Genomic DNA, 14,014 nt, shown 5'->3' on the forward strand with positions numbered 1-14,014 from the left:
TCCCTGTTAATGGGCACCCTCTGCAGGGCTCCTCCCCCATCTTTCTTCCCGCACCTCCACAGGGTCCTCCTGAATCCTTCACATGCCTTCCAGTCCTCGTCTCAGGGTTGGCTCCTGGGGGACCCGGCCTAAGCCAGTGCTCACTGTTGGTTAGTTTTTATGCCAGCTGCCACTGTCTCAGGCACCCTACATACGGCACTTCAGCTGTACCCAATTATTAATGGCACCCCTCCCTTGAACAGTAGAGTTGTGACCTCCAGGCCTTTGCTCCAGTGGCTCCTTTGGCCTTTTTTGTTTCTTGTCTGTGGAGAACTTCTATGCATCCTTCAAGGCCCGCCTTCCCTCTGGGCAGAGCCTGGCCCCATTTGGCCTAGCCCTGACTCCGCACAGTTGGGGATATCTATGAGGATCTGCACCTGAGACTTGCCACTTGAAAGAATAGCCTATTTGGCATGAAGAACCAACAAGGCATAGGCCCTGAGGGGAAACAAGCCTGCTGTGTTGGAACTGAGATCAAGGAGGCAGGAGGAGCTAGAGCTGAGGGGGTGGGGTGGGGAAAGGAGGACTCGGGCAGCCTTGTGGGTGCAGGGAGGGTGTCACTTCAGTGGGAGCCATAGCAGTGACTTGGTAAATGCTTAGACCCCACTCCTCACCTGTGGGCCCATCTCCAAGCTGCCCTCCCTCTCTGCTGACTCCCTAAGGGTAACTAAGCCCTTGGAAGCAGATACCAGGTTCAGATTCACTCAGCCCTTCACAGTCATGTGGCCTCTGAAGGGATCCTTATTGCTATGCAGACCCATCTGCCTGCTGCAGCCTCCAGGCTTTTGCCTGCCCAGTGCCCTGCCTCGGTGATGGAATCTGACTGATCTTCCACTAAGGCCTGCTCTGGAGGAACACTCCTCTGGGAAGCCTGCCCAGGCCTCCCCCCAGATGCCTCCTGTGTTGGAACAACAGAGCAGCCAGCACTGCCTGACCCCAAGCATAGCATGTGACTTGGCCGCTGACTCTGACCCAGACTTAGGATGCCAGCAACTTGCCTCTCCTCTCCTCTGAGTCATTCCCTAAAGTGACCTGGAGCCAGAGCCTCCTCAAGCTCTGATTCGCACTCTTGCAGGAGCCCATCAAGATTCAGGAATGGCGGCAAGGGTCTTCACTGGACAAATGGCCCGGCCAGGAGGGAGCACCTTTGGACCTGAGGCACAGGTCTCAGGTAGCTTGCTGGAACAGGAGTGCTGCTAGGAGCTCTTATCATCCTTGGCTGTGTATGGCATATCCCCCCTCACTCCAGCCTTCATCCCCCTGCCCCCCAGACTTCAAGTACACACTCTGCCTCACCCACCACCTTTATTGGGCATCAGCCCAGGACTGCATACGGGAGGGCGGTGGGTGTCACTCACAGCGGGGACCCTGGGCGGGAGGCATGGCTGATGATGCCAGCTAGCCCCCAGGACACGCACTGGCCCAGGCCTCTCTAACCTTGGGACCTGACCCGGTGAGACGGCAGCAGGATCACGACCCTGACCGCCCCTAGGGCGGCTCCCCCAGTTCGTGGGGCTGCTCCAGCAGTTCGGGGCTCACTTGGGGGTGTTGAAGGGCACAGCCCGCTGGTTCATGGGGTTGTCTGGTGAGCGCAGCCACTCCTTCTTGAGTAGCTGCTTCAGCTGCGACAGCCGCATGTTGGGGTTCTCTTGCTTGAGCCGAGGCAGTTGCTCCTCCTCAAAGGCGGTGAAAGCAGCCCGCATGCGGCGCTCTGGGTGCCTGTCTCCGGCCTCCTCCGCCACGCTGCAGGGAGGACACAGGACTTCAAAGGGGCCCAGGAGCGACCTCGCCCTAGAGACTCAGGCCCCGCCCCCAGAGGCTCAGGCCCCGCCCAGGCTTAAGTCACGCCCCAGAAGCTCAGGCCCCGCCCCCAGAGGCTCAGGCCCCGCCCAGGCTTAAGTCACGCCCCAGAAGCTCAGGCCCCGCCCCCCTACCTGAGCACCGCGATGGCGTCCTCGATGGTGCGCGCCTCCAAGCTGCCCTCCTCCAGCACTCGGCGGTTCACGTTTTCCTCCAGTGGCACCTCCAGGTGGCTCTTGGCTTTCTCGGCTGGGGATGGGCAGCCGGCCGGGTGGCAGAGACGTATCCAGAGAGAGACACAGTGGGGACAGAAGGGAGGGGAGAAAGATTGCAGGAACGCGACTTGAGCTGAGAAGCCCTTCCAGGACCGACCTAGGGGGTGGTCCTACCCTTCGGTGCCCAGCCCTCTGCCCTCGGCCCTCCCCTGGAGCTGGGCACACGGAGGAAGGAGGCTCGCACATGGCTGCTAGCTCCGCAGCCTCGGGCAGTGTCCCCCATGCTGGGGAGGAGCGGCGCTCAAGCCGAGGTCGGTGCAGAGCAGGTACCCAGCGTGTGCCCGCGCTCAGGGCAGGCCTTCCGGGCCACGCCCCCCCCATGCTTCCTGCGGAGCCCAGGCTTCTGGGGTGGGGAGGGCCGCTGCCTGTTCTTTAATGTGTAAGAGGGCGGCGCACAGGGGACCCTGCCCCACCTGGTTCTTGGGCTTCCTTGTGCTGATGGTCTCTGCGGAGCGTCTCCTCAATCTGGGCACGGGTGACTTTGCTGGGCACAGCTACCCGGGGGGCCTTGCTGCTCTTGAGCTTCGAGTCCTCCTCCTCCAGCAAGCGCTGGGTCTCCTTTTTGCGCTCCAGCTGCTCCAGGCGCCGCTTCTCCTTCTCCTCCTGGGGTGATGGGGCAGTCAGGGGTGGACCCCACTCCACCACCAAGGTGGACTGAGACCCTGCGGTGTGCCAGACCCTGTGTTGGACACAGGGGACATGGCTGGGAGCACGACGGCCCAACATATATGAGGATAGGAACAACACAGGTGGGGGATAGGTCTGGAAGGGAAAAGTGACCCCTGGGCAGAGGAGGAGCCAGCCAGGAGGGGGGTGGTGGTGGTGGGAGTGGCAGGTGTAAAAACCCTGAGGCAAGAGCCACCCAGAAGCACAGAGAACGGGTGTAGCTGACCTGGGGATGGGAAGTGTAGAGGGAGAAGTGTGTGTGTGTGTGTGTGTGTGTGTGTGGAGTTGGGGGTGGGGCAGCTTAGGAGCCTCAAGGGCTTGGGGCACAGTTTGTATTGGATTCCAAAGGCGACAGGAGCCACAGAGGGTCTGAATCCATTTGCGAGCTGGGGCAAGAGTTCTGCCCTTTTGGGTACAGAGACCTTGGGGGAGGCACTGTCCCCAGTCTAACATCACAGTGGATGGGACTGATGGCACCAAGGCTCCCCACGGAGACCCAGATGCCAGTGGGACGAGGGGACATCTGGCCTAAGAACTTATCCTTGGTCACTGCCCTTCCACTGCTCCAGGGGACAGAGTGAGGTCCCATTGTAGTGTGTGTGGCCTTTGGCTGGGTTCTGCACTGCAGGCCCCCTCACTTGCCTACAATTCTGCCACCTGCCTCCCATGCCTCCGGGATGGTCCCTGCCTGCAGTTCCCCAGGACACTCCCGTGGCTGGACTAAATGTCCCAGGAGAGGGGTTGATGTGCCTGAGGATACCCACTGAGCTTCCATCCTGCCTGCGTGGCACAAAAGTGTGTGTGGGCAGGTTTAAAGGTCAAGGGTGTTTGAGTACAGCTTCTGGGGCTCCCACTTCTGTGCTCAGGCACCTCAGGCAAGGCCACTGTGTTCTGAGCCTCAGTTTCCTCATCTGGAGGATGGGGATGACCCCACGGCCCAAAGCGAAGGCCTGGGGAGGGCTCCCAGGGCCCAGACTGTCAAAAGGTTCCTGGCTTTTCTGTCTGCATAATGGGTCTTTGGCGGACACTGATTTTCCCTTTGGGTTTTCAACTTTGCTATGTTGTCAAAATGCTGACAATCAAAAAGTTTAAAGACCCCTCCCCCACAAACCCAATGTAGCATGTGAAGAGGAGTGGAGGGAACCAGTGACATTCAATGTCCACTAACAATAAGGCAGGATCCAGTTCTGCACAGAAAGACAATGGGAAAACTCTCAAAAGTGCCCAGGCACTCCATGATCTAGGTGTGCAGGGACTGCATCAGCACTGCTACTTTCCACAACCTTTATCAGTTTTCCAACGGAGGAAACCCCTGTTCTCTGCCTGGAGTCACCATCGCATCCCCCAGGATCCTAGGCAGGCGGGACCAGCCCAGGAACCAGGACGTGTTCTGCGGGTCTCTGGTGCCACCTACTGGGCAGGACAGGTAAGCACCAGCCCTCAAACATTCCCAGACAATTAAGCACCCATTGTGTGCCTGGCACTGGGGCCCATCAGGGATAGCCAGCCATCTCTGCCCTCTTCTGTGTTTTCATAAACTCCTGGAAGATCCTGCAGGCCCAGGTCAGCAGGTCACAAGTGGGAGTCTATCCAGAACTTCCCAGCCTCGGTTCTGCTGATGTCTGGGCTGGCTCATTCTTTGCTAGGGGCCCAGTCGCATGCCTGGCCTCACCCACCAGATGCCAGGAACACCCTCCACCAACCAGTTGTGACAACCAAAAATGTCTCCATGCCCTCACTGGCTTGGCTCAGTGGATAGAGTGTTGGCCTCAGACTGAAGGGTCCCAGGTTCGATTCCAGTCAAGGGCACATGCCCAGGTTGCAGGCTTGATCCCCAGTAGGGGATGTGCAGGAGGCAGCCGATCAATGATTCTCTCTCATCGTTGTTGTTTCTATCTCTCTCTCCCTCTCCCTTCCTCTCTGAAATCAATTTCATATATATATATACATATATATATATATTTTTTTTTTAAGTCTCCAGATGTTGTCAGGTGTTCCCTGGATGCAGAATCACCCAAGTGAGAACTGCCAGTGTAACCTGATCCTGGCATCACATGAAGAAGAGAAACGAGCCCATGGAGGGTGGTGGCTGCCTTGCTGTTCTTCCAACGTGCCAAGTCCTGGCCACCCCAGGACCTTTGTATGGGCTGTTGCTTCTGCCTCCCTCCCTGCCCCTGCTCCGGGTTTAGTGCCTCCTTGCCCTTCAGGCCAAAGCCCCAGAGGCCTCCCCCCACCTTCTCCCATGAATGCCTGTCTCAGGCACAGGCACAGCAGCCCAGGGCCCCCCAACCTTGCGCTGCTCCTTCCTCATGACGTGTTTGTCCTCATCCTTCCAGTAGGCATCCTCCAGCTCCTTGTGCTTCCGGGCATCGGCCGCCGCCTTAGCCTCAGCCCTCCGTGCCCGGGCTGCTGCTGACTTGGTGTTCTCGCCCTGGAACTTCTTGGGCATCCCTCAGCAGGCTGTGGGAGGAGGGTGGGGACCAGTGAGTCAGGGGCACCCATCTCCAGGAGCCCCAGACTCACTCCTGGGCAGCCGGGACCCCCTTGGGGCCTCACTAGCGTCGTCTGTAAAACAAGGGCTCAGACTTAGCGATTTCTCTTTTTAAAAAATGTATTGACGTGAAATGTACAGAACACAAAATGAACCGTTTTCCATGTACAATTCAGTGGCATTTCATACATTCACAATGTTGTATAGTCACCACCTCTAACTAGTTCCAGAACATTCCTCTCCCCCCACGTCCCTCCTTCCCCCAGCCCCTGGCAACCAATAATCTGCTTTGTGTCCCTATGGATTTGCCGGTTCTGGACGCTGCATAGAGATGGAATCACACATGTGGTCTGCATCTGGCTTCCTTCACTCAGCATGTTTTCCAGGATCATCCACATCGTAACGTGAGTCAGGGCTTCATTCCTTTTTATGGCTAAATAACATTCCCCTGTGCGAATGGCTCTTTTGTTTATCCACCCAACCCCCGGTGGACATCTGGGCTCTCTCCACTTCTTAGCTCTTGTGAGTCATGCTCGTGTGGACTTCTACAGGCCAGTCTGCCCCCTCGAGGCTTCAGTTCCTGAGTCCCACAACCCTGAGGCTCAGTCCCCCCCATCCTGGGCCAGCAGCGCCGTGAACGGCAAAGAAGGACCCAGCCCCGGCTCGCACAGCTGGGAGGTGCTGCAACAATCATGAAGCTGCTGTCTGGGGGGCACATGGTCTGTGCGAGTCCCAGCTACTTCCCTGTGCCCAGCCCTCTGCTAAGCACTTTATATGGGCCAATTCAATGAATGCCCCAAAGCCGTAAATGTGGGGACTGTTCTTATTCCCATTCTCAGACAGGAAAGCCGAGGGACCTGGCCAGGTCACACGGGGCTGAGCTTGGAGTGTCCCCTCCAAAGTCTGCCTTTCAGGTGGGGACGACGTGCTGTGTGGCCAGGGCACATGCTCTCTGGGCCGCAGTGGTCCTCATCTGGGAAATGGGCTGATGCACATCCCTCCTATGCCATCCTCACCCCTCGCAGAGCCTTGGAGAAATGGGCCCAGCATCCAAGAATAAAGGGGAGGGAATGCGGGGCCATCCCGACTTAGGACAGGCAACCTCCAAGTCCGAACTCTCAGCGGGGTGACTGGTGGGAGGAAGCTGCTATCTCTGAGCCCTCGGCAGAAACGCTAACATCAGCTCCTGTTTGCGGCAGTTGTGCGCGCCCGGCCCAGTGCTTTACAGGCAGCGTCTTAGTGAGTTCCCGCCACCCTGGTGGGTGACAGCCCGGCTGAGACCTGAAGGAGGGGTTGAAGGCAGCCCTGTGAGGATAAAGGGGTGAGGAGACAGGGTGAAGGGCACGACACATGCAAAGGCCTCGAGGCAAGAATGTTCAGGCACCAGGGAGTTACAAGGCAGCTTTGAGCAGGGCAGGAACACTTCCTGATTAGTTGGTTCCAGAGCCCTCCCTGGCTGTCAGGTGGGCGGCACCAAACACTGAGGGGATGATGATGACGCAACCGGCAGAGCCGGAGGTTTGATCGGATAACCCAGTGGTCGGCAAACTGCGGCCCCTTGAGCGTGGCTCTTCCACAAAATACCGGGCGTGCACGTACAGTGCGATTGAAACTCCGTGGCCACGCGCAAGGGGCCAAAGAGCCGCATGTGGCTCGCGAGCCGCAGTTTGCCGACCACTGTTCTAAACCATTTCATCCCCAGCAGCAGCAAAGGCATCCTCCACCAAGCACTTTACAAGGACCAACTCAAACAAATGTCCCACAACCTTAACCATGGGGACTGTCCCTGTTCCCATTCGAAGGTGGGAACGCTGAGGTACCTCATCAGGTGCCCATGTACACGTGAGAAATCTGAGGCTTTGAAAGGTGAAGTGACAGGCTGAGAGCCATACAGGGGGTTAGTGAAGGGGCCTGGATTCCAACCCAGGCCTAGCTCCTCGGTCCCAACTCCATGCTTCTTTTCAAAAAATTGATTTCAGCCGAACCGGTTTGGCTCAGTGGATAGAGCGTCGGCCTGCGGACTCAAGGGTCCCGGGTTCGATTCTGGTCAAGGGCATGTACCCTGGTTGCGGGCACATCCCCAGTGGGGGGCGTGCAGGAGGCAGCTGATCGATCTCTCTCATCGATGTTTCTAACTCTCTATCCCTCTCCCTTCTTCTCTGTAAAAAAATCAATAAAATATATTTTTTAAAAAAAATTGATTTCAGGGAAGAAGGGAGAGGGAGAGAGAGATAAAAACATCAATGATGAGAGAGAATCACTGATGGGCTGCTTCCTGCAGGCCCCCTTCTGGGGATTGAGCCCGAAACCCGGGCATGTGCCCTGGCGGGAATCGAACCATGACCTCCTGGTTCATAGGCAAATGCTCAACCACTGAACTATACTGGCCAGGCCGGACTCCATGCTCTGTATCACTGCTCCACCCTAGGGTCCTGGCAGGTCCCTCAGGGAACATCAACACAGATCAGGACTCAGAAGCCACTAGGGCCCCTCACTTGACACAGAAGGACAGTCCCTCCGGGCTGAGATGGGAAGCAAACCCCATGAGGAAGAACGGGACAGACTGGGGATCAGTGGATCCAGGAGACTCAGGGTTGAGTCCTCGGCTCTGTAATCGTAATTGATGTATTTCCCTTCACACCCCCGTTTTCTTATTTGAGATGTGGGGGTGATTCTAGTCCTTCCCCACACTAAATCCAGCATCCATCACTGAGCATCTACAACAGAAACCCCCTCCAGATTCCCCAGGAAAGCACACGGAGTGGGGATTACTGTCCAAGTTACAGATGAGAACATGCCTCACCCCCTACTCCAGTGTGAGTCCCTCCATTTCTCCCTTATGAATCCCGCAGCAGGCACACCAGCCTCCTTGCTATTTTTCAAATACGTCAAGAGGGTCCCCACCTCAGTGCCTTTGCACTTGCTGTGCGCTCTACCTGGCTATTCTTTGTTCCTCTTTGTACCTAGTTAACTCCTATTTAAACTTCTTGCAGCCTTCAAGAAGCCTTCCCTGGGTCCCCTTGACTCTTAGACCTCAAACTTTTCTTTGAGATCCTTGTCTGGGTTGCTTTCCGTTCATGTATATCAGGGGTCCTCAAACTACGGCCCGCGGGCTACATGCGGCCCGCCGAAAACATTTATCCGCCCGCCGAGTGTTTTTGCCGCCGTTGCCTGTTGCTTAGCAGCCGACTAGTTTTTAAACTATAGTCCGGCCCTCCAACGGTCTGAGGGACAGTGAACTGGCCCCGTTTAAAAAGTTTGAGGACCCCTGATTTATATGGTTAACAAATGTCCCTTTTTCTCACCAGGCTGAGAGCGCCATAAGGGCAGGGCTGGGACTACCTAGGTCACTACCGTGTCCCCAGTTCCCTCATTCACTTGCACAATAAATGTTTTTCTTTTTCCTCTCAATAAATGTGTTTTTAAAATTTTTATTTATTGACTCGAGAGAGGTTGATTTATTGTTCCTCTTATTTATGCGTTCATCGGTTACTTCTTGTATGTGCCCTGACCAGGGAGTGAATCTACAACCTTGGTGTACGGGGATGGTGCTCTAACCAACTGAACTACCAGCCAGGGCTCAGTAAATGTTTTAGGCAAATGAGTGAACAAGTGTTGACTTCCAGGGTTCCGCCAGTATTTATTTCATGCTGGCTTGTGTCCAAACTCAGCTTCTTACTGTTCTTCCCACTCACCCCCTCCCCCCCTGCCTCTGGGACTCTGCTCTTGCTATGCCCTCATCTAACACACCCCGCCCTAACCCCTCCTCCTGTGAAAACCCGGCCCAACCACAGGGACTCTGCCCCTGCATCTCATCCTCACCTGCAACCCAAGGCCTGACAGGGCTTTTTGGCCCCCTCTTCAGACTGAGAACCCAGGACTGATTGCTTGTGTCCTTCTAAAATGCCCATGCTGAAGCCCTAACCCTCAGTGTGACTGTATTTGGAGACAGGACCAGTGAGGAGGTGATACAGATTAAATGAGGTCAGCCCTGGCCGGTGTGGCTCAGTTGGTTGAGCGTTGTCCTATGGACTGAGGTCCCCAGTTCGATTCCCAGTCAAGGGCATATGCCTGGGTTGAGGGCTCAATCCCCAGTAGGGGGCATGCAGGAGGCAGCCAATCAATGATTCTCTCTCATTGTGTGGTATTTTTTAAAAAATATACTTTTATTGATTTCAGAGAGGAAGGGAGAGGGAGAGAGAGATAGAAACATCAATGATGAGAGCGAATCATCGATCGGATGCCTCCTGCACGCCCTATTCTGGGGATCAAGCCCACAGCCTGGGCATGTGCCCTTGACTGAAATAGAACCTGGGACCCTTCAGTCCGCAGGCCGGAGCTCCATCCACTGAGCCAAACCAGCTAGGGTTCTCATTGTTGATGTTTCTGTCTCTCTCCCTCTCCCCTCCTCTCTGAAATCAATAAAAATATTTCCAAAAAAAAGAAGACATTGGTGGAAATCCTACCTTAAAAAAAAAAGATTCATGTGGTCATAGGGTGGGGCCCTAATCTAATAGGGTTGGTGCCCCTGTAAGAGCAAAAGACACTAGAGCATACCCTCCACCATGTGAGTACACAAGGAGAAGGTGGCCGTCGGCAGGTCAGGAAAAGCCTGCACCAGGAACTAAACTACCTGGCACCTTGATCTTGGACTTCCCACCTCCAGAACTGTGAGCAAATCCCTGTCTGTTGTCTAAGCTGCCTGGTCTGTGGTATTTGCTATGGCAGCCCAGGCTGACTAAGACAGACAGCTCTTCTCTGGAACACAGTCCCTCACTTTGTCATTCAGCAAGCAGGTACTAAGCACCTAAAACAAGGGGAACGCTGGAGAAAGAGGTGGAGCCAATGGGCTTCCTGCCCACATGGGATTGCCAGGCTGTCTGGGGGATAAGCATTAAGAGTGACAACTTGAGATCTGAGCTGTGATAGGGACCTGCAAAAAAGGGGGAGGGAGGCCTGGAGGGGGCTTCTGGGAGATGTGTGTCAAAAGACTTCCTGGATGAGCTATCCAGGAAAAAGTCTAAAGGAGAGGAAAATCCTAGCCCCCAGGAATGTGGGGCAGGCAGGCTAGGAGGAGGGATTTGTACTCCAGGGTGATGGGAGGGTGAGGAGGGTGCGAGAGCCCGGAGGCGCAGACCTATGGGAAGGAACCCTCTGAGGTTGGTGAGGAAGTAAATTGGGATGGGGAGTGGGGAGGAGACAGAAGCAGGGAGCTCGAGCAGGGATCCGGGGAGTGGCTATGGCTGGACAGGGGGTACACTCAGGTGGGAATCAAGAACCACAAAATTGCTTGGATGTGAAGGTAAGAGAGAAGAGATGAAGCGCAACGCCTCCTCCTCCAAGAAGCCCTCCGGCCCTCCCTTCTGGGCTCGCCCGGGCCACCGTCCCTCGCTCCCGTCCTGATCCCACTGCAAGAAGCCGGGGACGGAGCTCTGTCATCCCCCAGCCTGGGAGCTGCTCAAGGGAAGGGCCGGAGCTGGGCGGACTCGAACACGCAGCTGTCCCTCTGGGTTTCCGTCGCGAGCTGTGGTTAATGAGCACAGCCCCCGCGGCAGCCCCCGCGACTGGGCGCCGGAAGTGCGCCCGCCCCGAGCACCCCACCTCTCGCCCTCCTCGGGGACGGTCCCAGGCCCAGGCGCCCACCCGGCCCACCCGCACCCCGCCCCCCGAACCCCAGTTCCGCCCGCACACGGCCGCTCCTACCTCCTGCCCCCGGCGCCGGTCAGGTCGCTCCCCTGTGAAGTCATCGCGGGGCTTGCGTGCTGCGCTCCCGGCGGCGCGCGCTGATGACGTATCCGCGCTGCCGTCATCTTGGTAAAGGAAGTGCCGGCCGATCGCCGGCCCCAAGCCGAGGTTCATTTATTCATTTTCTTCAAGAAGCGGATAGTCTGCCCTAACCGGTTTGGCTCAGTGGATAGAGCGTCAGCCTGTGGACTGAAGGGTTCCAGGTTCGATTCCGGTCAAGGGCATGTACCTTGGTTGCGGGCACATCCCCAGTCGGGGGTGTGCAGGAGGCAGCTGATCGATGTTTCCCTCTCATCGATGTTTCTAACTCTCTATCCCTCGCCCTTCCTCTTTGAAAAAAATCAATTTTAAAAAAAAGAAGAAGCGTATAGTCCATAAAAACTCTACCCTGGTGCTCACTGTAGATATTTGCGAGCCGGGAGGGGCAGGTACAGGCAACCTAGAGCCTTGCCTTTACCAAGATGGCCGCTGCCCGGAGGCCGGACGGCCGCTGGCACCTCGCACTTGGTCGGGTGGCATCAGCCGGGGGCTGTCCCCGCTGCCCCCGCCAGGGCGCGCCAGAGCCCGCAGCCCGCGCGCGGTCTGTAGCCCCAGGAGGCGGGGAAATAGTCTTGAGCCCTGCGCTATGGCTTTTATTTTTTCAGCGCTCTCCCGTCTCCCCTTCCCTGCCTCCCGTTTGCGGAGCTGGGGAGGGAGGCGGCAGGAGAAGGGGGCAGGAAAGTTAACACCGCGCTGTCCAGGTGGGGAAACTGAGGCCCGTCAAGGCCAGGAATTGAATTTGGCCAAAATGTAACCGCGAGCGGCTCCGATTTCTCGCGGGCCCCTCCTTCTGGATTACTGTCTCCCCTACCCCCTTGCAATGTTATTTATTATTTTGTTAAACAGATTTGGGGGTCATTTTGAAACCGGGTCTGGGCTGCCTGTCACTCACTACTTGAGCCAGTTAAGCAGAGGCAGGGTTGAATCCTGTGTGTTTATTCCAGTAATAAGGGCAGCGTGGGAGAGCAGCAGGCCATCCACAGAAATCTGCTTCCCCCGCCCCACCCAGCAAAGCCAGCTGCTTATATTGGGTGGCAGGACAAAGATGATATGGAGAAGTAGGCGAAAGGAATAAGAAAGGGTGTAACGGTTACAGGTTACTGGCAGTGCGGGCTGGGGTTGCAAAGGGGTGGGGGCACCTCCGGGACTCCATTGTTTTATGGAGTTAATCTTTCTTGGATAAGGAGAATGGACCACATTTTGAGGTTAATCCCCAGGTCCCAGGATGTACAACTCCCAGGCAGGTCAGAATGTGCTTTCTTTTTCTTAGATATTTAAAATTATATATATATATATATATATATATATATATATATATATATATATATATATATATTTCTCAGTGCACAAATTTGTGCACCTTGAAAGGAACTGTGGACCGAGAGGTGGGCACAGGGGCGGGTCTCAGCCCATCCTCCAGGCCCTCGCCTGCTCCTTCCCACCATGCCCCCAGTCCCCTGTCTGGCAGCAGCTCCGCTCCTGCTGCCTCTGATCCCACACACTGACAGGCACCGGCCCCACTCGCACCTGCTGACAGTGTGGAGTGATTGAGGCTGGCGCCAGGCACTGGGTGGGACTGTGGTGCATGGGAGCAAAGAATTTTCAGTAACCACCAGAGGCTTGCCCTGATGACTGACCGGCACCCTGCCTTGGTCTGGTGCCCCAGCTCACCTGCTCCACCATCCTGCCATGGCCGATGCCTGCCATGGTCCACATGCGCCCCCTGGTGGTCAGCGCACTTCATAGTGACTGGTTGTTCAGTTGTTCCACTGTTCGGTCTATTTGCATATTAGGGTTTTATATATATAGATTTTTTTATTGATTTCAGAGAGGAAGGGAGAGGGAGAGAGAGATAGAAACATCAGTGATGAGAGAGAATCGTTGATTGGCTGACTCTTGCATGCTCCCTATTGGGGCTTGAGCCCGCAACCCAGGCATGCGCCCTGATCTCCTGGTTTGTAGTTTGGTGCTCAACCACTGAGCCACATGGGCAGGGCAGAATTACTTTCTTTAATCAGAACAAAACAATCACAGTTAACAGAGCATGATTAACATCCTATATAATAAAAGCCTAATATGCTAAGTGTCCGGTTGTCTGGTCGTCCATTCAACCAATCAAAGCATAATATGCTAGTGATACGCTAAGGCTGCTCTACTGCTCGCTATGACATGCACTGACCAGGGGGCAGACAATCAACTGGTCGACCAGTTGCTATGACATGCACTGACTACCAGGGGGCAGACACTCCAACCGGTAGGTTAACTTGCTGCTGGGGTTCAGCAGATCAGGACTGAGTGGATGGGCTGGACACGCCCTAGAGCCCTCCTGGGGTTCCTCCCCAGCTGGCCAACCTCCTGCATCCCTCCCTGGCCCCGATCGTGCACCAGTGGGGTCCCTCAGCCTGGCCTGCGCCCTCTCGCAATCCGGGGCCCCTTGGGTGCAGGACAAAGCCACCCTATGTCTTCACTACAGAGAATGCAAACAAGGATTCCGGAACACTGGTGAACCTTGAACCCATGGCAAGGGCCAAAGTTATGCACCAATTGTCTAGTCCAGACAATGGGCGTTCAAGTTATTTCCTGATAACTGATCCTTCTAATATTTACTGACCTTTAAGATAGTCTGTCTGTTACCGCAAATTACCTGCCTGACTAAGAGCTAGATGTGTATCCAATATTGAATAAAAGGCTGGCGAGGCCTGGGCACCAGTGTAAGTCCTTCCCCTTGAGTTGGGCTTGCTTGCCTGGACCCCAATATTTCCAAATTATCTCTTGTCTCTTTCATTTGCGTGCGGCCCCTCCTCCAGATCCTGAACCCTGAACCATGCGGGACGTGGGGGAACATACACACTTGGGGAATGTTGGAGAGCTGCTTTCAGCCTAATCCCGCTCAATGCAGGAGCTGCCACCTGGTGGTCAGTGCGCTCCCACAAGGGGAGTGCCGCTCAGCCAGAAGCCA

General features: G+C 55.8%; 1 protein-coding gene across 1 annotated transcript; it reads right to left on the reverse strand.

Moving 5' to 3' along the window:
- Positions 1-1,328: 1,328 nt before the first annotated feature.
- Positions 1,329-11,016, reverse strand: CCDC124 (coiled-coil domain containing 124). Its single transcript, XM_081090994.1, has 5 exons — positions 10,975-11,016; positions 5,071-5,240; positions 2,528-2,717; positions 1,974-2,088; positions 1,329-1,782 (listed from the first exon to the last, which is right to left on the reverse strand). Exons 2-5 carry the CDS (start codon positions 5,227-5,229, stop codon positions 1,575-1,577), a joined length of 672 nt encoding a protein of 223 aa, XP_080947120.1. The 5' UTR covers positions 5,230-5,240; positions 10,975-11,016; the 3' UTR covers positions 1,329-1,574.
- Between the last annotated feature and the right edge of the window lie 2,998 nt (positions 11,017-14,014).

Source organism: Myotis nattereri, assembly GCF_964212035.1.
Source record: "Myotis nattereri genome assembly, chromosome: 5".
Lineage (NCBI taxonomy): Eukaryota > Metazoa > Chordata > Mammalia > Chiroptera > Vespertilionidae > Myotis > Myotis nattereri.